Below are 25,824 nucleotides of genomic sequence, written 5' to 3'. Positions count from 1 at the left end.
GGATTTTGATTGATCCCCGAGTGAATATAACAAAAGTGTGGAACGTATAGTCACTTCTCTATTACACCAATCAAGGCAATATTTCCACTTCGCGTTTGTCTTAATTCATAATTATATTTGAAAACGGGATTAATTTTTCAAGATGGAACTAATTATATCATTTGCTATATTTTCAGCATCTGCGGCAGCTCCATACAAACCTCTCCTTGACAGTCCAACGCAATACAGACCCTTGTTTCCCTTCCAATGCATCGGGTAGCTTGGCTTAGGAAGACCATCATCATTCAAAAGGTAATCATCCCCCTACATACCATACCAATACCATAACATCATTAATTATTGTAGTTATATCATTATATATACATGTCCCCACTGAAGTTTATATGTTACAATTCCTTTGCTTAGTGCATTTCTTATTCCTACATTTCATCTATCTATCTATAAATCTATATATCTATCTATCTATCTTCTATCTATCTATCTATCTATCTATCTATCTATCTATCTATCTATCTATCTATCTATCTATCTATCTATCTATCTATAAACTATATAAAGGGAGAGTTTTTGCAGGCTTGGGGTTAAATCTGTCAATCAACAAATAATTTCAAAGACTATGAAGCTTGACCATGGATATTTTGGTAAAAATGCCTTTTATTTCACTTGGTTTGATTCACATCCGTTGATTCAGAATAAGTCATTAGTTACAGATCAAATCTTGACCATTGAAATCCTCCAGCAATCTTTATCTCCTTCTGTGTATTTTGCTGTTTGCGTTTCTCCTTTTCCATCCGTTTTCATTCTTCCCGTTTCTCCTTTCGTTTCTCACTTTTAATCGCGTCGCACGTTCTCCCTTTTATGTCTTCTGTTTTCCTTCGATCGGTTGAGATTGACCAGGTTATTCCTTATTTCGCCTATTGAGAAGTACATGGTTGCATGCGGATTTCATCTTCTGGCCTATTGAGATTGACCAGGTTTTGGGGATTTTTGTTTGCTTCTTGCAGGCGGTGGTGGGGATTTTTATTCTTCCGTCCCGCATTCACCATTTTTGCAGACCATTCGATATGATCTTCCACCATGTGAGAACCACCTCCTTTTCTCCCTTCTCCAATCTCCACCATTTCTTCATCTCCGCGATTCATCTTCCAATAGGTAAGAATGTCTCTTTTTATGCACTCTTTCTTCTTCTAATTTCGCCTTTCTGAAATTTGAAATTGGAAATTTGGTCTCCGCGAAACCCATGTGAGTGAGATGCAATAGGGCGCGTCAGAGTTGAAAAACTCCATCGAATGAGTATGTTCTTCTTTTTTTGAGCGGTTAAAATAAAGTCATAACCCTAACATGAAATAGATGTCAGAATGTTTCTATATCTGCACTCTTTCTTCTTCTGATTTATCTGATACCTATGTTTTATGTGTTAGTTTAAGTTAGGGCTTACTTTGCTCACCTATTTGTTCATAATTGCAATTTCCTGTTTTGGTTATTTCAGGGGTTTGGGTATTTTATCTGTCATCTAAAAGCGATGAGGGCGAGTGAAGCAGCAAGCACCATTGAACGCCAAGTGGTGAACCCTTTGAATGAGTCTCACGGTTTCGATGCTGCTCTTTCCATGTGGCGCGTTCCTAACCTCGATTATGTCGCGTTTCTTTGGTGTTCAACACCGCAGCACATTGATTATGGTGGTGAATCACTGCGCATGGAGGTCAATGTTAGTAGGTTGTTCTTCGCAGAATGCAGGTTAATACATTTTCCAAACATTTCATTTGCTTTATTGGACCACTCTATTATCTTAGGCATTATTTCCGTAACTATCTTTCCAACAGAGATTCCTCCATGCTCCTTCATTTGTTGTTTTTGTTTTTTTGACATCGGACATCTTTTGAAGAACTTTCTCCCGTTTTTTTTTTTTGGAGATTGAAGGCAGAGATAGGTATATAAAATCTAGATTTCTTATTTTGTAGCTTTAGCGAACAGAATCCTCTTGCTCTGTCCATTATGTTGTTATTAGCTTCTTTTTCTTCGCTTTCATATGCGGTGTTAAGCCATTATCATATAAACCAGCATGTGCATTTCACTCCTTCTCCATAGTTACAATCAATCATTTTGATTGTAGTTTATACTCTTTTTTCCATTGTTCGCTGATAATTTCATAAAATTTGTTCTGAATTAACCTTATCAATTTTAACTCGGATTATCTTACATGCTTTTTTTCCCTTTTTGTTGCCTATTCCTTCTTTGGTTTAGTTTTGGGTGCTGCAATTTCACCTTCGCGGGTTGTAATGCTGAGATTTAGGGGTTTTAATTTTCACCGTTCTTAAATTCATGCAATGCATTATAATTAGGTGTTAGTCATTGTTTATACTCTTTGTAGATGGTGAGGGATCAATTCAGTAGAATTAGACGAGGCTGATGGGCTCAATGCGGTGGGATTAATTTTTGATGCATCTATTTGTGATGGGGTTGGAACTGGCTATGGTGTGATTCATAGAGACCACGAAGGGCAATGTGTTAAAGAACCGGTTCATGGCTTCCTACTCTTTCCTCTTCTACAAATTTACTCCAGAATCTAAATGAGAGTTGATACTTGATGTTGATTTACAGGTCCAAGCTGATGATGTATGCTTACAAGTTAGTTTATGTTTTTCCGAAAGGGATCAATCTAAGAGTGCATACAAGTTGTATGCTTGCAAATTTACTCCCCATTTGCATTTAAATATCAATGTTTCGTATTGGTTTATTGAATATCTTTATCTAGGAAGCAACATTCAACGGTACGCAAGAGTGCTTGAAACATTTCTCAGGTCAAGTGAAATTACTTTTGTTTAGTTTAGTTGGGAGGTTTTCTTACTTAAAATCTGTTTGTATTAAGGCGTGATTCAATTCATGAATTTTGTTCAAGAACAAGATCCCCTTTCCATTCTCTCAGAGTATGAAATGTTTTCCTTCCTCAACTCTAACAGAGTCTCTAAGAAAGTAGATGTCCCATGAGCATAGGCGTCTGTGATTGTTTTGATTTCATACCATTCCTTGAGTTTAAGTTCATTCCCCTAAGATGTGTTTAAATGAATTCACCATGGAAATTATTGTTGTTATAGGTATTGAAACAGGGGACACTAGATTTTAAAAAAAATACAAAAATTAAAAATGAATAACCCCGTGCGATGCACGGGTCAAAGTACTAGTAATAATAATAATTGAATAGAATCCTTTCAAAATGAAAAAAATAGAATAGCTCTTATGAAATCAATAATGTATAACCGATTAGAGTATATTTGGAGTAAATGCTAGCTCTTATGATGGGGGGGGCTAGAGTCACACACAGTAAGGGATTAAAAATCCTCATTTGCAATAGGTATTGAAACGGGGACACTAGATTTTAAAAAAAATACAAAAATTAAAAATGAATAACCCCGTGCGATGCACGGGTCAAAGTACTAGTAATAATAATAATTGAATAGAATCCTTTCAAAATGAAAAAAATTGAATAGCTCTTATGAAATCAATAATGTATAACCGATTAGAGTACATTTGGAGTAAATGCTAGCTCTTATGAAATAAACTGCTAGAAATAGTTTTTCTAAATAAAAGAGCAAAATTTCAATACTCTTGTAAGACAAATTATGTGGTACCCTGAAATTTCTTTGTAATACAGAAGACTTGTTCTCGTTCTATCACAAAATATTCAATTTATTTTATTTTAAATTTTAAAAAATTGAAATAAAGAAAAAACAAATTAAATCATACACATGAAACATGCATGTATCAATATTTGAATGGAAGAAGTAGGAATGGCAAAATTAACTTAAATTTTTCCCAAGAGCCAAAATAGAAATGATTTTAAAAGTTAATGTGAAGGCAAACATGCTATGAATTACAAACCTTAAGCCACTTGTGAGTTGATCTCTTGAAGCCGGTGCAGAAAACACTAGAGTCAAATGGGTGTAATTCACCATTTTTTAATAGGACATTCTTACCGCTCACGCATATTTCTGATGGGAACACCTGCATAAGAGACACAAACACACAATACAATGCCCACTTCATCACGTCTAGTAAGTTACATATATGACTTGTCAATATATTAAATTTTTGAAAAAATGAATAAGTTAGCAAGTCCTTTTTAACACAACAAACTAAACAATCTAAACCTTTAAAAAAATGGTAAATTATGTGGTACTCTCAATTTTTTTTTGGATATGGTAACCTATTAAGTAATTTTATAGATTATTACCATGTTATTCAAAGTAAATACTATATTTTTAGATTTTACTTTACTTGTCAATTAACTTTATCTTATGAAATTCATTTTTTGATTAAAATATATGAGTGGTGGAAATGAATGATGGTGATGGAGATGCGCGTAAAATGATCATGGTTGATGGATGCACAAAGCTCTGAAAACACAACTTTCAAATTTCACGTCCCTAAAAATAGAATGTTGCATTATTACGATAGAACACAATCAAAATTTTAACCGGTACATGAGTTGTTATTGTTGAACCGATTCATTTTGGGTATCACACCTTAGTCTAGTTTAAGATAGCACAACAAACAAAAAAAAAATACATTATTTTGAGATAACGAAAGTTACCAAACAATGCATTAGACTACTTTCAGCTTCAAATACATAAAACCTAACTGCTGTATGTTTAGATTTACATAAAAAACCAAGATAAAGTCAAAGTTACAATAGACATCCATATAAACTAAAGATAATTGTTTCTATCGATCCAGTAGTGTATCCAAATCTAACATACCTTTAGGTCTCCAGATTTGATTTTGTGAATGGTTCCAGTGTCAATAACAGGGTATTTGCCGTACTTGACCTTCATGTAAAAGGGACCCTCATTGGGCCTTGCAACACCATAATTGGTGATATCCCCATAAACCATCTTGCTAGCTATCACCATCAGTGAGTCCACCGTGCTTAACGATAAATACTTCATCAGAAACAGCCCCGAATTCACCATCTCCTTTGATAGAACATGAACCTGCATCATGCACATTCCATTATTAGCCTTATATGAGTAAGAGTTCTAATTCATGTACACAGTACACTGTTTTGTAGTGGATAAAACCGCCACAAACTGAAGTGTAAGTGTATGCTAAAAAACGGTGTACACGAAGCAGATTAATCATGATGAATGTAAACAATTACCGGGCTTCGAATCACAATGGAGGTTTGAGCACCGTGATTGTGCAGGTCCAACGCGATTTCCATGCCGGAATTCCCAGACCCAACAACCAGAACTTGCTCATCTTTGAACTCCTTCCCAGACTTGAACTTTGTAGAATGAAGCACCCTCCCTGGAAAGCTCCTCAACCCTTCCACATCCGTCACAAAAGGGTCACTGGTTTCTCCAGTAGCTGTAACACCCCGATTTCGGTGGCGTCACTTTAGTAACCAAAATAAACTTAATGCGGAAAAACGTGAATATTTTTTTTTTCGATAATAACTAAGACAAGACTGAATTAAATAAAACCCAACAATAACAATAATCAGAACTAATATACAATATATAAACAACCCCCGCTGTAGTAGTAACCTCGTCACGAGTAAACCTCCAGTGACGGAAAGAAAAGTGTAACGCCCGAAGGCAAAAGGTACAATCCACAAGAAAGGTCAAGTGTCCGCAACACCATCCCTCAAAACTGAGAATAAGCTGGCCCATCGGCCTGAAGCAAGACCTCCTAAGTCCAACCAACTCTCTGTGATTCTCGTAAAGAACCACACAAAAAGCTATAGGTGGGAAACTACCCTGTCCCCAAAGAAAACAAATGATGTTCAGAGCTAAGACTCTACTCCTACACTAATCCCATCTCGAGGAGCTCACACCAGCACTAAAACCTACATGCTAGCATGATCGTCGCCCGAATCTGAATCCAGAACGACCTAGTCTATGTACACCATCCGTCCTCCTCTCGCTACCGCGATACGCTCCAGTTCCCGCATCTCAACCCTAGTTCCTCCCGAAGGATGAACCATCATGAATCAGCCCGCCAAAGACATCTGACAAAGGGCGTTTGTTCGCCAAAGCACACACAGAAGACGCGAGGGTCAACTCCAAAGAATTATATAAATAATACCACCAATAGATACCATTAAAGGATTAGCCACTTAGGCTTATAACTAGGGATAACATCCTAGGGTTGCATTATTCCACAAAGAATATAACGACAGTAAAACACTGTTAACATGCATCAAGTAGAACTAACAAGTATCAAACACACTCATCACTAAGTCAGTATGCATGTTGCATGAAATGATATGCAGGTTAACCCAGTCAACCAATATGCAATCCGGAACGGATGGACATCAAACGGATCAATCCTAGCACCAGCAACGGTGGGACCATTTCTGCCCGCGTGCCTCTTACACCAACCAAAGGTATGGACAACAAGGAGTCAATCCTAGCACCAGCAACGGTGGGACCATTTCCGCTCGCGTGCCTCTGGGATGGACATCAACGGGTCAATCCTAGCACCAGCAACGGTGGGACCATTTCTGCCCGCGTGTCTCTTACACCAAACCAAGGTAGCCAGATCAGCAGTAAACCCGTAGGTCTGCCATTTCGGTCTGCTACAAGAGTCGTCTACAAACGCTCTTACACGGCATTCCGGGTCTTATGACCATTTTGGAAACCGACGAGGTCCAGAGTACGTCCTGTGTTAATACCCCATTAATGTTGCATGAATGCAGGATGATTAGTTAACCAACGTCTCCGATCTCACTCGACACGTCGCCACGTGTTCTAGGTAAATTAAAGTTTCTAAAAGCTTACCCTAAGGTAAAGTCGATTCTGCGACAAAATACAATAATCATAAAATGAGTGCAACCACTCACGATGACTCTTCGGGTCATCAATGCTCTCACGAAGTCTCACGCTTCAGTGAAGTTTCATGCTCTCACAAGGTCTCACGCCTCAGTGGAGTTCCATGCTTTCCACAAGGTCTCACGCCTCAGTGGAGTATCCCGCATTCACAAGGTCTCACGCCTCAGTGAAGCTTCATGCTGTTCACGAGGTCTCACGCCTCAGTGAAGGTCCATGCTTTCCACAAGGTCTCACGCCTCAGTGGAGTATCACGCATTCACAAGGTCTCACGCCTCAGTGAAGCTTCTCGGCTCATCCCTTGGATGGCTAACAAACTGCTCAACGAGCGAAGGAGTACCAACATACTCAGAACTTACCAAACTCCTCAACACTTGGATCCGACGACACTCCTCGTTTTTCCAAAACTATGACTGGACTTCCAATGCCTTCCTTCGAGGTTGTTATCATTACTTAAAGATTTTGAGGTTATTTAAGGTCTTATGAATTTTCTTTATAAAATAGATTCCATTTCGTCTTATCGCAAGTCTTATACAATTGCAGGATCTCCCAATCCCAAGTCGCTTCCAGAGGATGTCTCGATCCACTAAACAAAATTAAGGCCCGAACCTCGTTCGTCCTATCAAACTTTCTCAAAACTCTCAAAATAAAATCGGCATGACCTGCCCGCTATTCTCACCATTCAGAATCTCAGATTCCAGTACAGAACATATTTAAATCATCACAATCAACAACATGTCATATATCAATAAATCGCATCATAAACACTTAGCACTTAGCATATAAAGCATGCACCACACATCCTAGATTACCCACATAGCACATAGCATGTAAGACAATCTCAAAAACATTCAGTAGATGAATCATCTACATTGTCAGCCGAAGCCTCAGAAAACATTTTCCAATCACACACAATTCCAGTGCATAAACAGTAAACAATGTCGAAACATCGACCCTAAGCATTAACTAGAGATTCAGTGAGAAGCCCTCACCTGCAGATTCTCCAGGATTATCTTCTAACTCTTCCTCACAAGCAAAGCGTTGCTCCTCAGGAAATTCCTCAAAAGTTCCTTTAAAGCAAAGTCACAGAAATACTATCAGAATCTATCGAAAACTAAGCTATCGATACTTACTAAGGTTACACGAAGTAATCTATACTCTAAGGTACGATAATCTAGCGCGAAAGACAAGTTTTCGGAAAAGGAAATTTTCCTCCTCCTCCTCCCCTATAGGGCTCGGCCACTTTTGGTAATTGTGGGGCTCGATTTTTCTTCGATCAAACTTGATTCCTATGCTTTCATAAGCCGTAACTAAGGGTATTCTGAACTCGGAAAAATTATCGGATCAAAAACTGTCGCAGGGGTATTTTGGTCATGATTTTTAACTTAGAAATTTCAAAACTGAAATCCCAAAAACCAAATTTTGCAGGGACGTTACTAACGACGTTTATGACAACTAATCCTACTAACACTAAGCTAAGGCGATAGTTTTTAGCCTAAAGGTTGAAGCTTTACCTCAAAAACTCCAAAAATGGGTATTTAAGGCTAAAATTGATTCCGGCGGAATTCCGGCGACATAACGGAAAATCTAATCCGGCAGAAGTGATCTTGGGCACATATAGAAGAGGTTTAGAATCAGAAATGAAAGATTCAGGATAGTTTTGCAAAAACCCATAAACTATCCGCTCAGAAAACTCTACAGAAAAGCTATGGAAAAAGCGATCAGAGGTAAGGATTAGCGACTATACCTCGAAACCTTGAAGCAGCAACTGATTAATCAACGATCAAGCAAGGATTGAACAAAATCTTCTTCTCCTCCTCTCCTCTCAAACTCGCGGCCTCCTTGGATGAAATGGGTAAGATATTTGTTTTTTTCTCATTTCTTGGCTATATATAGAGGTTGGCAAAACGCGGTAAAATGAAAGTTTCGTGAATCTGATTTTTCCGGCGTCATTCTCCGTGAATTCTAAGATAGGTTTTGGCGAAAGAATTCCAAAACTAAAATGAGGTCTCTTTGTATTTTTGGCAACTAAAGCATAGTCGGTATAAAACTATTTTACCCGATAAGTTGCTTTTTGCATCGAATGTCGGAATAGAAAACTTCCTTCTGAAGAAAGATTGAAATCATCAAGAGAAATGGGTGCACGCGTGTAGAATATTCATTTGAAGCTCTGAATAGATAAAGTCCCCATAGTCGGGTGATTCTAGGGTTTTGAAATACCAGGGTTTCGGTTTCGGCAAACTTCCGATGATTGGAATCGGACGTTCGTAGATCCTAGAGTTTCGCCTCGAAACGATTGTGATATATGGAAAAAGAGAAGTTCTAACATTTCTCTGAAGATTTTTGGAATTAACTTCCGTCGTACCTAAAAGTGAAAATTAGCTATATACTAGGGTTTCTGACCTAGGTTAAGCGTATAACGATCGTATTATAACTTTTATCGATCATGATGTAATCCTTTGACTTTTCCTGAACTTTCTCCTTCATAAATTTATTTCATTTGGTAAACTCTAGTTCAGGTTTCCCTTCACAATACATCAACCCTAATCGTAAATGGAAATCTCTTCCACTGATCCTAAGCTTAAAATCTTGGGTCTTACATTACTACCCTCCAAAAAGAAAGTTTCGTCCTCGAAACTTAAGGGTCAGTAATAGTTCTGGATATTATTCCTTGATCTTTTCCTCTAACTCTCACATAACACCGTCCGTGTCTTTATTCCAAATAATTTTCACTAAAACACTCTGCTTTCCCTTCGATTGTTTCACTCTTCTAGTCCCAATGTTGACCAACGGCGTCTCAACAGACATATCATCTTTCAACTTGCCGAGGTTTAACTACAATCATCAATGATAACACCGCTAAAACTCTTACTCGAATATGATCTCCAGCTTCTGAAGTCAATCTTTACCCTAAGATTCTCATTCCACTTAGCAAAATTCACTCGATAATCTCTAGCTCGTATCACCAAAATCCATAACAAGTTTCATTCACTCTTAGACTTTAAGCAACTTGTCCAAATATGACAACCTCAAGTGTTCATCTTAATACTAACACCTCCCTTTTCTGTAACTTGATCACCAGCTCGTCAATCAACTTCTTAATCTCTCTATCAAATTCTAACCAACTTCGAGTCCTAGAAACTTAAGACAACAGTTCATAGACTTAAAACCTGAACCTTCACCAAGTTTGGACCTCTAATGTCCGTTAATTCTTCAATGCTTCCTAAATGAATATCCATTTCTTCAAACTATATCTCCTTCGCAAGAGAACTTATACTTAATGCGAACTTTTTCCTCCCAGCTCGACTAATCCTCGATCCAATCAAGTTAATCTTACCAATCCTTCTATCAAAGTCCATAGCCAGCTCTGATTCCGAATATCACCCCCTCAATATTAAGTTGATCAAGCCTAATACATCGAAGGTGAAATTTAGAAAAACCCACTGGAACAGTCAATGAGTTCCTATCATCCAATAGTCACAATTATCCTGACCTCACATCCTCAACGATTCCGCTACGGAACTACACGCCCTCGACATCATACGTATACTATCCATAAGAAATCTCTATGAGATTCATTCTTCAGCTTCTAGCTTCCTTTTAAACGCATCGGTAGAAGACTACTTTCTAAGCTTAGCGTGTCATTCTAAACCTCGTATAACTTCTATAGCTAAAATACGAGCTACGGTCAAATAAGGTATTAATAGGCGTAATAACTATAAGGTCGAAGCTTAGACAGTATAAATAAGTTAGGTGTGTTTGCACACGCTACGGGAGTAATGGAATATATTATACTAGAATGAGAAAGAATGGTTAGAAAGTTACCATCGTTCTTGCGCTCTCCTCTGACAAACCCCTCAGCTCTCTCACCGTCCATGGTGTAAACTCTTGCTTTAGCCGCAGGACACTTTCCACGAGCAGTGTTCACGGTTGGCTCCGTCTTGGGTGCTCTGCACTGATCGGCAGTGTGCCCCATTCTGTTACAATTAAAGTATTTGGGCCTCTTGTCGGGACAAGCATTAGCATAATGCCCCGGCTCCCCACATCTGAAACAGGTCATCTCCTTCTTCAAAGTCTGATCTCCGGGACCTCCAGCAGTACCCGTCATGGGTATGTAAGATCCTGAAGTAAATCCTCTTCCAGCAGGACGCTGATATGGCCCCCTGCTCTGAAATTTCTCTCTGCCCTGAAAATTTTGAGAGCCCGACCTCATCGGCCCTCCAGTTCCAGTCCGGTTCATTCTCCGGTTCTTCATCAGTTCCACTTCCGTGGCTTTCTCAACCAATGACTGGAATCGCATGATTCCCAGCGGCCTCACTGAGTCCTCAATATCAGGCCTCAGTCCATTTACAAAGCGCTTGCACATGTAGCGCTCATTCACATGATCATGAAAGAATTGAAAATGCTTCGCCAAAGATTCCAGCTTTGAAGCAAATTCCGGTACCGACATACCTCCCTGACGGAGTGTCAGAAATTGTGACTCTCGCTCATCCCGAGCACTTGTTGGAAAATACTTTTCCAAGAATGCGGTCCGGAATGAGTTCCAGCTAATCTCCTCGTGATTGTCTTCCATAATTCCTCTGGTGCCCTTCCACCAGTACTCAGCATCCCCGAGTAGCAGATAAGTCGCCATGCCCACTTTGGCACCCTCAGCAGTTTGTAGTACGCTGAATATCTTCTCGATTTCCTGAATCCAGAGATCCGCTTTGTCTGGGTCAGTACCACCAGAGAACTTTGGTGGGTTTTGCCTCCTGAAGTCATTGAGGCCTTTGTTTTGGTCCAGAGTTACTTCCCTCTGGCGCTGATGCTGATCACGTGCCTCCTCAGCAGCACGCCTCATCGCATTATCATTTGCCTGCGCTGTTACCGCTTGGGCCTGCGCTGTTACCGCTTGGGCCATAGTGGCCATCATCTCAGCTAGCTGATTAGTATTCACCATGTTCTGTTAAGTTAAACAAACAGTTAGTACTCATCATAAGATAGCATCTAGTATAACTATACAATATGATTAAGCAATAACTTCAATCAATTTTTAAGCGAAAAATCGCTTGCAGACAATCAATTTTCACTCTTTGCAGAGTCACACAACCTAGCACAGAAGACCTATTCCCCAACAACTCCCGAAAGACTCGACCGTGCTCTGATACCAAAATGTAACACCCCGATTTCAGTGGCGTCACTTTAGTAACCAAAATAAACTTAATGCGGAAAAACGTGAATATTTTTTTTTCGATAATAACTAAGACAAGACTGAATTAAATAAAACCCAACAATAACAATAATCAGAACTAATATACAATATATAAACAGCCCCCGCTGTAGTAGTAACCTCGTCACGAGTAAACCTCCAGTGACGGAAAGAAAAGTGTAACGCCCGAAGGCAAAAGGTACAATCCACAAGAAAGGTCAAGTGTCCGCAACACCATCCCTCAAAACTGAGAATAAGCTGGCCCATCGGCCTGAAGCAAGACCTCCTAAGTCCAACCAACTCTCTGTGATTCTCGTAAAGAACCACACAAAAAGCTATAGGTGGGAAACTACCCTGTCCCCAAAGAAAACAAATGATGTTCAGAGCTAAGACTCTACTCCTACACTAATCCCATCTCGAGGAGCTCACACCAGCACTAAAACCTACATGCTAGCATGATCGTCGCCCGAATCTGAATCCAGAACGACCTAGTCTATGTACACCATCCGTCCTCCTCTCGCTACCGCGATACGCTCCAGTTCCCGCATCTCAACCCTAGTTCCTCCCGAAGGATGAACCATCATGAATCAGCCCGCCAAAGACATCTGACAAAGGGCGTTTGTTCGCCAAAGCACACACAGAAGACGCGAGGGTCAACTCCAAAGAATTATATAAATAATACCACCAATAGATACCATTAAAGGATTAGCCACTTAGGCTTATAACTAGGGATAACATCCTAGGGTTGCATTATTCCACAAAGAATATAACGACAGTAAAACACAGTTAACATGCACCAAGTAGAACTAACAAGTATCAAACACACTCATCACTAAGTCAGTATGCATGTTGCATGAAATGATATGCAGGTTAACCCAGTCAACCAATATGCAATCCGGAACGGATGGACATCAAACGGATCAATCCTAGCACCAGCAACGGTGGGACCATTTCTGCCCGCGTGCCTCTTACACCAAGCAAAGGTATGGACAACAACGAGTCAATCCTAGCACCAACAACGGTGGGACCATTTCCGCTCGCGTGCCTCTGGGATGGACATCAACGGGTCAATCCTAGCACCAGCAACGGTGGGACCATTTCTGCCCGCGTGTCTCTTACACCAAACCAAGGTAGCCAGATCAGCAGTAAACCCGTAGGTCTGCCATTTCGGTCTGCTACAAGAGTCGTCTACAAACGCTCTTACACGGCATTCCGGGTCTTATGACCATTTTGGAAACCGACGAGGTCCAGAGTACGTCCTGTGTTAATACCCCATTAATGTTGCATGAATACAGGATGATTAGTCAACCAACGTCTCCGATCTCACTCGACACGTCGCCACGTGTTCTAGGTAAATTAAAGTTTCTAAAAGCTTACCCTAAGGTAAAGTCGATTCTGCGACAAAATACAATAATCATAAAATGAGTGCAACCACTCACGATGACTCTTCGGGTCATCAATGCTCTCACGAAGTCTCACGCTTCAGTGAAGTTTCATGCTCTCACAAGGTCTCACGCCTCAGTGGAGTTCCATGCTTTCCACAAGGTCTCACGCCTCAGTGGAGTATCCCGCATTCACAAGGTCTCACGCCTCAGTGAAGCTTCATGCTGTTCACGAGGTCTCACGCCTCAGTGAAGGTCCATGCTTTCCACAAGGTCTCACGCCTCAGTGGAGTATCACGCATTCACAAGGTCTCATGCCTCAGTGAAGCTTCTCGGCTCATCCCTTGGATGGCTAACAAACTGCTCAACGAGCGAAGGAGTACCAACATACTCAGAACTTACCAAACTCCTCAACACTTGGATCCGACGACACTCCTCGTTTTTCCAAAACTATGACTGGACTTCCAATGCCTTCCTTCGAGGTTGTTATCATTACTTAAAGATTTTGAGGTTATTTAAGGTCTTATGAATTTTCTTTATAAAATAGATTCCATTTCGTCTTATCGCAAGTCTTATACAATTGCAGGATCTCCCAATCCCAAGTCGCTTCCAGAGGATGTCTCGATCCACTAAACAAAATTAAGGCCCGAACCTCGTTCGTCCTATCAAACTTTCTCAAAACTCTCAAAATAAAATCGGCATGACCTGCCCGCTATTCTCACCATTCAGAATCTCAGATTCCAGTACAGAACATATTTAAATCATCACAATCAACAACATGTCATATATCAATAAATCGCATCATAAACACTTAGCACTTAGCATATAAAGCATGCACCACACATCCTAGATTACCCACATAGCACATAGCATGTAAGACAATCTCAAAAACATTCAGTAGATGAATCATCTACATTGTCAGCCGAAGCCTCAGAAAACATTTTCCAATCACACACAATTCTAGTGCATAAACAGTAAACAATGTCGAAACATCGACCCTAAGCATTAACTAGAGATTCAGTGAGAAGCCCTCACCTGCAGATTCTCCAGGATTATCTTCTAACTCTTCCTCACAAGCAAAGCGTTGCTCCTCAGGAAATTCCTCAAAAGTTCCTTTAAAGCAAAGTCACAGAAATACTATCAGAATCTATCGAAAACTAAGCTATCGATACTTACTAAGGTTACACGAAGTAATCTATACTCTAAGGTACGATAATCTAGCGCGAAAGACAAGTTTTCGGAAAAGGAAATTTTCCTCCTTCCCCTATAGGGCTCGGCCACTTTTGGTAATTGTGGGGCTCGATTTTTCTTCGATCAAACTTGGTTCCTATGCTTTCATAAGCCGTAACTAAGGGTATTCTGAACTCGGAAAAATTATCGGATCAAAAACTGTCGCAGGGGTATTTTGGTCATGATTTTTAACTTAGAAATTTCAAAACTGAAATCCCAAAAACCAAATTTTGCAGGGACGTTACTAACGACGTTTATGACAACTAATCCTACTAACACTAAGCTAAGGCGATAGTTTTTAGCCTAAAGGTTGAAGCTTTACCTCAAAAACTCCAAAAATGAGTATTTAAGGCTAAAATTGATTCCGGCGGAATTCCGGCGACATAACGGAAAATCTAATCCGGCAGAAGTGATCTTGGGCACATATAGAAGAGGTTTAGAATCAGAAATGAAAGATTCAGGATATTTTTGCAAAAACCCATAAACTATCCGCTCAGAAAACTCTACAGAAAAGCTATGGAAAAAGCGATCAGAGGTAAGGATTAGTGACTATACCTCGAAACCTTGAAGCAGCAACTGATTAATCAACGATCAAGCAAGGATTGAACAAAATCTTTTTCTCCTCCTCTCCTCTCAAACTCGCGGCCTCCTTGGATGAAATGGGTAAGATATTTGTTTTTTTCTCATTTCTTGGCTATATATAGAGGTTGGCAAAACGCGGTAAAATGAAAGTATCGCGAATCTGATTTTTCCGGCGTCATTCTCCGTGAATTCTAAGATAGGTTTTGGCGAAAGAATTCCAAAACTAAAATGAGGTCTCTTTGTATTTTTGGCAACTAAAGCATAGTCGGTATAAAACTATTTTACCCGATAAGTTGCTTTTTGCATCGAATGTCGGAATAGAAAACTTCCTTCGGAAGAAAGATTGAAATCATCAAGAGAAATGGGTGTACGCGTGTAGAATATTCATTTGAAGCTCTGAATAGATAAAGTCCCCATAGTCGGGTGATTCTAGGGTTTTGAAATACCAGGGTTTCGGTTTCGGCAAACTTCCGATGATTGGAATCGGACGTTCGTAGATCCTAGAGTTTCGCCTCGAAACGATTGTGATATATGGAAAAAGAGAAGTTCTAACATTTCTCGGAAGATTTTTGGAATTAACTTCCGTCGTGCCTAAAAGTGAAAATTAGCTATATACTAGGGTTTCTGACCTAGGTTAAGCGTATAACGATCGTATTATAACTTTTATCGATCATGATGTAATCCTTTGACTTTTCCTGAACTTTCTCCTTCATAAATTTATTTCATTTGGTAAACTCTAGTTCAGGTTTCCCTTCACAATACATCAACCCTAATCGTAAATGGAAATCTCTTCCACTGATCCTAAGCTTAAAATCTTGGGTCTTACAGTAGCCACCACCAGAAACCTCCCTTCATGTTCCTCAACCTCACCGGAGTCCCCATTCCTCGCCTTGACCCTCCATTTCTCATCATCATCGCCATACTCTGCCTCCACCACGATTCTGAAGTACAGAGGAGTGATTCTGAAGTGAGAAACGTAGTCATCAAGGTACTGCAGGAACTGATTCTTAGGGACGTATGGAGGAAAAGAAGGTGGGAATGGCTTGTGGGGAAGCTCACAGAATTGCTTCTTGAGGTGAAGGTGAAGACGATCGAAGGAGTGTTTCTTCCACAGAGAAGCAGGACAGTCTTCCCTTTCAAGGATTGTGTATGGAACAGAGTGCTTTGTGAGGCATGCTGCTACAGAGAGGCCTGAAGGACCTGCTCCGACGATTATCACACTCTGTTCCTGTTTCTGCATTCTGTTATGAATTGAAAGACAAGTAAGAGATGTACTATATATATATATATATATATATATATATATATATATATATATATTATCCCGATCAAGACCTATGTTCCCAAACGATGTTTTATTTCCTGTCTCATCAATGACAGTGCTTTAAGAGCAGATTAGCCCTTTACTAACGCTTTCGCCCTAAGGCGGAAGTGAATAAAGCTCGTGCTAGAACATATAGCGACTATAGTACTATTATTGGTCATTCCCTGAACTTTCTTCTTCATAATGCTAATCCAAACATCAAACACAAGTCAAGTTCCCCTCACGCTTACACAAAATCCTATGCGTGAGTTGGAAATTAATTATTTATTTAATTCTAAAATCCTGGGTCTTACATGAAAGGCTCTCAGAAATTCCTGAATATTACCAAACAAGTCCAAGCCCAAACCGCTGTCCTGGACCCAGACCAGAACCTCTGGTTGCTCCTGATTTTCCAATCAAAGCGGTCCCTCTGACTTCAGTACCACCACCTCTTCCTCTTTCTCCTCCTCCTTAGAATGAAAAGTCTGTCATAAACCACTCTCCAAATCCTGAGACTGAAACTTCTCATCCAAACCCTGAGACCAATACCTCTACACCTCAAACTCTACAAATTGGTTCTCCTCAGGCTGTCTCTGAAGCTACTAGTAGCAATCATCCTTCCTCACCTGGAACCAATCTCTCAATTGTTCCCTATACCCACCTTGGACCAAACACCCTGCTTGATTGCATCAACTTATTTAATCATGAAGCATCTATAAGGGTTCGCAACGTGCATGGTCGCACTGACCTCAGTGAGAAACCAGACTTGGTTGCTGCAGACTGGGATCGTCTATGCACTTGGATGCTTGACCAAGTTGCAGTAATGATGAGTTTCCTTACTGCTGAAAGAGATCAAAGAGTTAAAGCTACTAGCCAGTGTTTCAGAAGAAGAGAAGCGCTGAATGAACAAAAGTTAAGAGACCAGCTCTATGCTGCAATTGAAGAAGCAAGAAAGAAGAAAGAGCAAGAAGAAGCGGCAGCAAGGTTTGAAGCTGAACAACGCGAAGCTGCAAGGTTGGAAGCTCTGGAACAAGCTTCTAGACTACAAGCTGAAGTTGAGGCTCTTAGAAATCAAGCACTTGTGATCATTCCAATTACTGATATAGCCTCCACCTCTGCTCAAGTTCCTCACTCTGAACAAGGCTCTGCAATTCCATCCTCTGATTCAAATCAGCCAGGATCTTCCAGACTTGATAATATTGAATGACGTCTTGAAACTCAAGAAGCTCTGGTCAAAGATATGGCAGATATGCTTGCTGAGCTTCTCCGCAGAACACCCAAGCCTTAGTTTAGGAACTCTCTCTGTTTTCATTATTTCCTTTTACTCTTATTTTACTATCTTAGTAATTTTTCTTTCGTTCTTTTAGTTTATGTTTATCTTATGACATTTTGCATTATGTGTTTTCCTGACTTCATATGTTATTTGCTTACTTGTTTTATCTATGCTTTTTACATTCTTAACACAACATATAATTGAAAATGATTTTTTTATTAATAATTCAAATTGGCGTTACATCATTTAAAAATTAGGATTTTTCCTCAATCTTCTACATTGCCTACGCATCTCTGTCCTATCTAGTTTCAGACGATGCTGCCTATATTCTAAGTGGACCAAGCTCTGACGCAGCTCCTGTCTCTCAGGACCCTCCGCCATAGCCTCCAGAGCCTCCTCTGCTGCTCTAATCTCTTCGTAGAGGTCCAACTCCTCTTGGAAGAGTTCTTGCATTTCCTCCACGAATCTGAGGAAACCTCTGAGGATGTTGTCCATCTCCGGACTCAGACTCATTCCCAGCAGCTGATGGTCAGCTGGTAGATGCTAGGATCCTCTGGATGCCTAACATTGATGAACAAGTCTTCATCAAATGCCCTCTTCCTGAGCTCTTCTAAGCAAGCTATGTATAATGCCATTGCTACTTGAATTCTGAAGCAGATGAGTTGTGAAGATCGTTATGGATTTACCTGCCTTTTATAAGCTGAGTTACGTCTCCTGATGTTAATGCTAAAGCAGTTTCTCGAGATATCTTCATTGGAAACCGTTGCAAGCATTTAACCTTTTGGCTGGTGGTAAACGTTCTTTTCTTCCTTGGCCGGTGTTCTTCACTTCATTTAATTTTCTTCATCTGCATTAATTAACTATTTTCTTAATTAATTATGTTATTATCCTTTTCTCCATTTTTTTTAACTTAGACCTTCTCTAAGGGGGAGTACCTTGTAGTTCAAGCTAAGTTTTTAACACCCCATGCTTTTTGCTTATGACAAAAAGGGGGAGTACAACAAGTTTTTGATGTGTAAGCTGTGTTAGTGTGATTTCTTTTTCCTTTGGAGAATTTAAGAGTTCCACTCTTTATGACCATAAATCTGTCCGTGGGCATTTGCAAGGAATACATTTTCACTTCCTCTGAACTGATCGTATGCTAAATCGATTGACTCTGATACCTTTACCTTGCCCTTGACTCTGAATATTTATGCGTTCTGATATTCACATATTACCTATGTCATAAATTCTCACTCTGAACTCTTTTATTATTTAGCTCAGAATCTAGATATTACTAATGTTTTCATTTAGTCTTAGATTCAGGGGGAGCTAAGCTCAGAATCAAGTTGTGACTTGGATTCAGAATGAGCAACATAAACCATTCACCTCAGGATAAGTTTATCACTATTCTCTACACTCTGAGTGAATTCAGTTTATGGTTTAAGAATTGTTCATCAAAATACTTGGTTTTGTTATCATCAAAAAGGGGGATATGTACGAACTCTATGTTTTGATGATTACATGTTAACTATTATGTACGAACAATTATGGTACTCTAACGTTGTTTTATGAGTGTTTAAATGACAGGCTCTGACTCTGATCTAATTACACATAAATCAGAAGCACTATGCTCAAAGAGTAACCTACGCAACGCTTTCGCATCAGAAGAGTAACCTGAACAGTAGAATAAGCTTCAGAAGATCTGAAGATAGTTAAGCTCTGATATGGATTCAGATCACTTGAAGTTCTGAAGACCAGAAGTTCTGAAGGTCTAGAAGCTCTGAAGGTCTAGAGGCTCTGAAGGTCCAGAGGCTCTGAAGGTCCAGAAGTTCTGAAGGTCCCGAAGCTGAGAAGTGAAGACTCTGAAGTCCAAGAGTAAGCTGGCTCTGAAGACCAAGTACTTCTCCTCTGAGTCCAGAAGCAGAAGATACAAAGGTCAGAGGATCCAAGCTTCTCTCTGACTCTGATCACCAAGCTTCACAAGTTCCAACATGAAGGGTCGCTCTGATCAGAAGTCATCTAGGTTAAAGGTCAAGTCGCTATCCAAGTACAAAAGCAACTGTACTATTCCTGACGACCTTACCTAACTTATTCAGCCATAGCAGAACCTGGAAATCCCATATCTGCCCTCCAACGGTAGCATTCCATGCAAACGTTTAAACCCTAATCCTTGGAGTATATAAAGAGGCTGAAGATGAAAGATGCCGCCTAAGAAAGCTCACGCGATATACAAATATTCTCTTAGCAATCTTTCTTCAAACTGTTCTTATTGTGTTTACTTTAGCTTTCTGAGAAGCAATTCTTTGTAAACCCAAACTCTCAAATAGTTGTTTGTTTTTCCTTAAGGAGACCAAGGTTGGTTAGATCCTTAAGAAGACTAAGAGAGTGAATCTTAGTGATAGCTAAGTCATTGTATTGTTAGTCACTTTGCATGTTGCAAGTGCAGTTGTAAGAAACTTTGATTAGTGGATTGCCTTCATTCTAAGAAGGAAGAAATCACCTTAATGGGTGGACTGGATTAGCTTGAGGGATTTATTAAGTGAATCAGGATAAAATCATTGCGTGCTTTCCTCAACTCTTATCTTAGCACTTTTATCTTCGGTGTTTGAAGAGATTTGTTAAAATCTCAAGTGGGAAAAGTTTTAGATTGAAAACGCTATTCAAACCCCCCATTTCTATCGTTTTTCATACCTTCAATAGACCCAGTGGTATTGGTGGGGTGATCAGAAATGACATGGGGGTGGTACTTGGGGTGTTTTCGAAAGCTAGCTCTGGGATATCTTTAGGCCTTTGAAGCTGAAATGTTAGCTATTCTGAAATTCATTACTCTTCTGTAAATGCTTCTCTTTTACACATTTCACAGTTGAAAGTCACTCATCCCTAGCAGTGGGATGGGTTAACTGCAAGAATAGTAGACCTGGAAGATGATCAATGAACTCAATCACATTGATATCCTCATGGAAGAAGTGGGTCGTAAATTGGGGTGTCGCATATATTTCGAGAAGCTAACACAATAGCGGATGAGCTTGCCAAAGAAAGTTGTAGTCGTGTTATCCCACTTTGGGAAACCCGTTCTTGAGCTCTGAATATAAGTGCTCTTTACTAGCGTAGATCATTGCTGATAATGTGTGTTGTGTTGCTGATGTGTGCTTTTGATTATATCTGGTCAGTGTTTTATAACTACTGTGAAGTTATGCTTTGGTGTTTTAGGCATTCATATGAATCCAGGCGTGGTACCCTTTCCCAAAACTCGGGTCTCTAGGTTTTTTTTATACATTGAATTTAGAAGAATTTGACTTGAATTCTATCTCAGCACATATGTGTTCGTGACAGACTCCTCTGGCCTGCCAACAAGCTTTGCAACCTCTGCAATGTATGCACTTTCTAGATTGCTAGTTTTAGTCTTTGTTATCTTATTTTCTTTTATGCTACTATTGTATCTTTGCTTTTATCTTGTAGTTTTATTTTTGGTTTGCACTGATCTGATCTGTTTCATTGTCTTGTAATCTGGGAGGAGTTTTTCTTCTTACCATATATATATATATATATATATATATATATATATATAATCCCTGTTCTCTTGAAAAAAAAAATAGGCAATAAATTAATGGCTAAAATTCAAAAATAATTTTTTACTTTTTAACTTGAATTTTAAGGATTACAATAAATACAAATAAAAATTAACTGATGATTAGAATTCTTTTACGAAGTATAAATAAAATATTTTCATAAAATTAAAAAATTAAAAAATATCCGCCAATTAAAATATCCTTTTTCAAAAAAAATATTAATGTAATAAATAAATAAATATTATTAAAAAACACAAACCAACTTAAAAATATTTTGAGAACTACGTGACCTTGAAGACCCCGTTGCATATAGAGGGATACGTAGGCACTAGCTTCAAAGTTTGTGGGGCCAAATTTCTAAATAACCATTTTTCCCTTTATTAATAAAACTAAGTAAGATAAAACAATTCCTTTCTTGAGGTATAATAGATAATTTTAAAATTTTCACTATTAATCAGATGTAATTGTTTTTAATGGATGTTGTGGGATGCTGAAATCTTTCCCTACATAAATGACTTCGAATTCAGAACTCTTGTTACAGACCAGTTTTTTATATTTTAGGGTTCCAATTTCCCTAAATAAATTGATGGCTGCTCTATATAATTATTTTATTTATTGAAAATGATTTTCTATCGGGCCTCGGTTGCGATAGTTGGCGTCTCAGTTGGGGAGTTTTGAGAGTCAAGCCTGTTCAAACGCAAGAACGACCACAGCAACAGAGGTACCGTTACAGAGCTCCTGATCAAAAGCAAGAACGACAGCATCCAAATAAGCATGAGGAGTATTTCTCTGTGTTCGTGGATGGTTTGGGTGATCAGATAACTCTGGCGAAATTTGGTTAAGCGCTATAATAAAAAAGATAATGTGACATTGACCTCCCTGTGGTTAAGCTCATGATGTCAGGTTTAATCTGGGAACCTTGTGAGGTGTGAGTTCTAGATCCGTCCCTGAGCATTACACTAGTAGTCTAGCCCTGGTTTATCATTTGAATTAGGGTTGCTTTATCTCTCGAAGAATTCAACCTTTATGGTTTAGGATAATAAGTTTAGTTAGGACTCGTTTAGGGTTATTCATTTCCATCTTATCAATTTAGAAATTTGTCTATCTTCCTTCTACACATTTTCCCATTATTTCTCATTCAACAATAAAAAAATTGAAAAATTTAAAGAAAAAAATTGAAAAATAAAAATATATTTATTCATTTTGTTATATCATATATTTTTACCAGTTGTACTTTTTTTAAATAAAAAATTAAAATTCCAAAGCGTGGATTAGTATTCCTAGGGTTTAAATGTTTTTTTAATCTTCACCATTGTGTCATAATTCTCTATTTCCATACAACATTCCATAATTTTCCTCATTTTCCATTGTACAATTAACCTCCACTTTTCTTAACCCCAATATTATTTTAATCCACATTTGTCTCATCCATTCATCAATCTCTCATTCATTAACCATATTCAAATACGCTTTTCCAAGCCACAAATTTTGGAAGTTATGGATTTGTGCTAAAGAAGGCGTTCCAAGAAATTTGTTATCGTATTGTAATTAACATTTGCTTACCTTGTCAAGCTTGAGGCTTGAAAAACATGGTTTCCACCTTCAAAACCTCACCTCCTTGATACACCTTCAACCTTTGCCCATTCACAGTAAAAGTATTCTTGATCTCAGGGTTTTCAATCTCAACAGCACCATGGGGAAACACCCTTTTGACCACAAAAGGTCCAGACCACCTAGACTTAAGTTTCCAAGGGAAAAGTCTCAATCTAGAATTGAAGAGCAGCACAAATTGCCCTGAGACAAATTCCCTATACAAAATCTTTCTGTCATGCCACTTTGTTGTCTTTTCCTTGTAGATGCTAGCACTCTCATAAGCTCGGAGTCGAAACTCGTCGAGCTCATTCAATTGCAAGAGTCTCTTCTCGCTAGCAACTTTCCAATCAAAGTTCAACTTCCTAATGGCCCAATAGGCCTTGTGTTCTAATTCCACAGGTAGGTGACAAGTTTTCCCAAAAACCAAGTGGAAAGGACAGGTACCAATCGGAGTTTTAAAAGCGGTTCGGTAGGCCCATAAAGCATCGTCAAGTTTCCTTGACCAATCCTTTCTAGAAGAATCTACCACCTTTTCTAGAATACATTTTAACTCCCGATTAGATATCTCAACTTGCCCACTAGTTTGAGGGTGATAGGGGGTAGACACTTTGTGCTTGACACCATACTTTTCCAAGAGAGACTCGAAAGCTCTATTACAAAAGTGAGCACCCCATCACTTATGATCGCTCTAGGAACACCAAACCTAGTGAAAATGTTCTTTTTCAGAAAAGCAACCACAACTTTAGAGTCATTTGTTGAGAGTGCAGCGACTTCAACCCACTTAGAAACATAGTCAACAACCACTAAAATATACTGACAACCAAAGGAAAGTGGGAAGGGTCCCATGATATCGATGCCCCAAACATCAAATAACTCAATTTCCAAATTTTTTTTCAAGGGCATCTCATTTCTCCTTGATATGTTGCCAGTCCGCTGACATCTATCACAACTCTCAACAAAAGCTCTACTATCTCTATGCAGAGGAGGCCAATAAAATCCACTTTGGAGAACCTTTGCAGCGGTTCTCTCACCACTAAAATGTCCACCATAACTTGATCCATGGCAATGCTAAAGAACTTTCTTATAATCTACATCTGGGATACACCTTGTTATGACTCCATCAGAATAAATTTTGAATAGAAAAGGGTCATCCCAGAGGTAAGATTTTGTATCATGCAGGAATTTCTTCTTCTGCTGCCAGGTCAAGTCATGGGGAATTAGTCCAGCAACTCGAAAGTTAGCAAAATGCACATACCAGAGTAGGGGTTCCTCTGTAGAAACAACTAGGAGTTTCTCATCTAGGAACTCCTCTTGAATAGGTATTGGACTGGGCGAGCCCCTAGAGGGGCGACGCCCAGGGTTCAGCCCGCCCAAGGGCGAGAGCCTGGCCTTAAGTTGGGCCTCAACTTCAGAGGCCCAATTGGCCCAATAGGTAGTGCCCAAGCTCTATAAATAGGAGGTAGTTACCAATTGTAAGGGACTTTTTTGAGCTCATTTGATCAAATAACACATGAAATTCAGCACTCTCTCTCTCATTCTCTTTCTCCCTCTAGCACATTCTTCCACTCTCTAGGTACTATCCCTCTCTTTAATGTTCATTCCTAGAACATTTGGCGCCGTCTGTGGATTAATGCTAGATCACTAGCATCACGCATGATCTCAAATGGTAAGGACCAATCTGGGGCAACAATTATAGGGGCTGTCACCAAACTCTCTTTAATGAATTCAAAAGCTTTCAAAAAATTCTCCTCAAAAGTAAAATGTGCTTCCTTTTCAAGCAAATTGGCCATAGGCTTCGCTAATTTAGAAAAGTCCTTGATGAACCGCCTATAGAAACCAACATGCCCAAGGAAACTCCTAATACCCCTTGATGTTAGTCGGGGGAGGGAGCTTTTCAATGACTTCAATCTTAGCTCTATCAACCTCAATCACCTTTTCGAACACCTTGTGCCCAAGCACTATGCCATCCCTAACCATGAAATGACACTTTTCCCAATTCAAGACCAAGTTGGTCTCTTGACATCTTTTCAAAACCAAAGCTAAATTCTCTAGACAAGCATCAAAATTTGGACCAAAAACAGAGAAGTCGTCCATAAAAATCTCAATGCAAGTCTCTATCAAATCAGAGAAGATAGAAAATATACACCTTTGGAAAGTGGATAGGGCATTGCAAAGCCTAAATGACATTCTTTTATAAGCGAGCACGCCGTATGGGCAAGTGAATGTCGTCTTCTCTGGGTCTTCCGGTGCGACACAAATTTGGTTATACCCGGAGTAACCATCAAGAATACAATAGTATTGATGCCCAGCCAAGTTCTCTAGCACTTGATCTATGAAAGGCAAAGTAAAATGGTCTTTTCTAGTTACTGAATTCAGCCTTCGGTAGTCAATACAAACCCTCCACTTCGTCACTTGATGAGTGGGAATCAATTCATTGTTCTCATTGGCGACCACAGTGATGCCTCCCTTTTTGGGAACTACTTGAACGAGACTTACCCATTCACTATCCGAGATTGGATAAATAACACCTGCATCAAGCAATTTAATTATCTATTTTCTCACCACATCCTTCATGGAAGGGTTAAGTCTCCTTTGGGGTTGGACTATAGGTTTGTAATTTTCTTCCAGCAAAATTTTATGCATGCTTATCGCAGGACTAATGCCTTTGATATCATCAATAGTCCAACCCAAAGTTGACTTATGGTCCCTCAAAACTCTTAAGAGTCTCTCCTCTTCCAATGGAGTGAGAGCACTAGTCAAAATAACAGGTTTATTATCACCTTCCTCAAGAAAAGAATATTTGAGAGACGAAGGTTGTGGTTTGAGCTCACTCTTCTCCTTAATCGAAATCTCCTCATGCCTAATTAATTCTTCTTTACAAATCCTTTTTGT

At 39.3% G+C, this 25,824-nt stretch overlaps 2 protein-coding genes across 5 annotated transcripts; one reads left to right on the top strand and one right to left on the bottom strand.

The window, feature by feature from the left end:
- On the bottom strand, positions 1 to 25,506 carry LOC130734321 (probable indole-3-pyruvate monooxygenase YUCCA10). The gene is made up of 7 exons (XM_057586675.1): positions 25,495 to 25,506; positions 16,039 to 16,434; positions 11,283 to 11,286; positions 5,159 to 5,358; positions 4,758 to 4,991; positions 3,880 to 4,002; positions 1 to 303 (listed from the first exon to the last, which is right to left on the bottom strand). Exons 1-7 carry the CDS (start codon positions 25,504 to 25,506, stop codon positions 130 to 132), a joined length of 1,143 nt encoding a protein of 380 aa, XP_057442658.1. The 3' UTR covers positions 1 to 129.
- LOC130734322 (uncharacterized) lies at positions 586 to 2,696 on the top strand. Of its 4 annotated transcripts, none has more exons than XM_057586677.1 (4): positions 604 to 897; positions 1,005 to 1,079; positions 1,490 to 1,737; positions 2,372 to 2,696. In XM_057586677.1, the coding sequence occupies exons 1-4, from the start codon at positions 859 to 861 to the stop codon at positions 2,376 to 2,378; spliced, it is 369 nt and encodes a 122-aa protein (XP_057442660.1). In that variant the 5' UTR covers positions 604 to 858; the 3' UTR covers positions 2,379 to 2,696. The 4 variants fall into 4 exon arrangements, 2 of the variants coding, with proteins under 2 accessions (XP_057442659.1, XP_057442660.1); XR_009017906.1 differs by having other exon boundaries at positions 629 to 897; positions 1,005 to 1,152; XR_009017907.1 differs by lacking the exon at positions 604 to 897 and adding an exon at positions 961 to 974 and having other exon boundaries at positions 1,005 to 1,152.
- Positions 25,507 to 25,824: the final 318 nt, after the last annotated feature.

The sequence above is a fragment of the Lotus japonicus genome, chromosome 1 (assembly GCF_012489685.1).
Source record: "Lotus japonicus ecotype B-129 chromosome 1, LjGifu_v1.2".
NCBI classification, from domain to species: Eukaryota; Viridiplantae; Streptophyta; class Magnoliopsida; order Fabales; family Fabaceae; genus Lotus; species Lotus japonicus.
The sequence above is the reverse complement of the archived record's forward strand: the minus strand, read 5'-3'. Positions and strand labels throughout refer to the sequence as shown.

Excerpts from the sequence above, each read along its gene's own strand:
- LOC130734321 (XM_057586675.1), bottom strand. Across the intron at positions 4,992-5,158 it reads CCATTGTGATTCGAAGCCCG|GTTCATGTTCTATCAAAGGA; the intron begins GTAATTGTTTAC and ends TGCATGATGCAG. Across the intron at positions 4,003-4,757 it reads TCAAATCTGGAGACCTAAAG|GTGTTCCCATCAGAAATATG; the intron begins GTATGTTAGATT and ends TCTCTTATGCAG.
- LOC130734322 (XM_057586676.1), top strand. The coding sequence starts at position 859 with ATGTCTTCTGTTTTCCTTCGATCGGTTGAGATTGACCAG. Across the intron at positions 898-1,004 it reads GATCGGTTGAGATTGACCAG|GCGGTGGTGGGGATTTTTAT; the intron begins GTTATTCCTTAT and ends TGCTTCTTGCAG. Across the intron at positions 1,080-1,489 it reads TCGATATGATCTTCCACCAT|GGGTTTGGGTATTTTATCTG; the intron begins GTGAGAACCACC and ends TGGTTATTTCAG.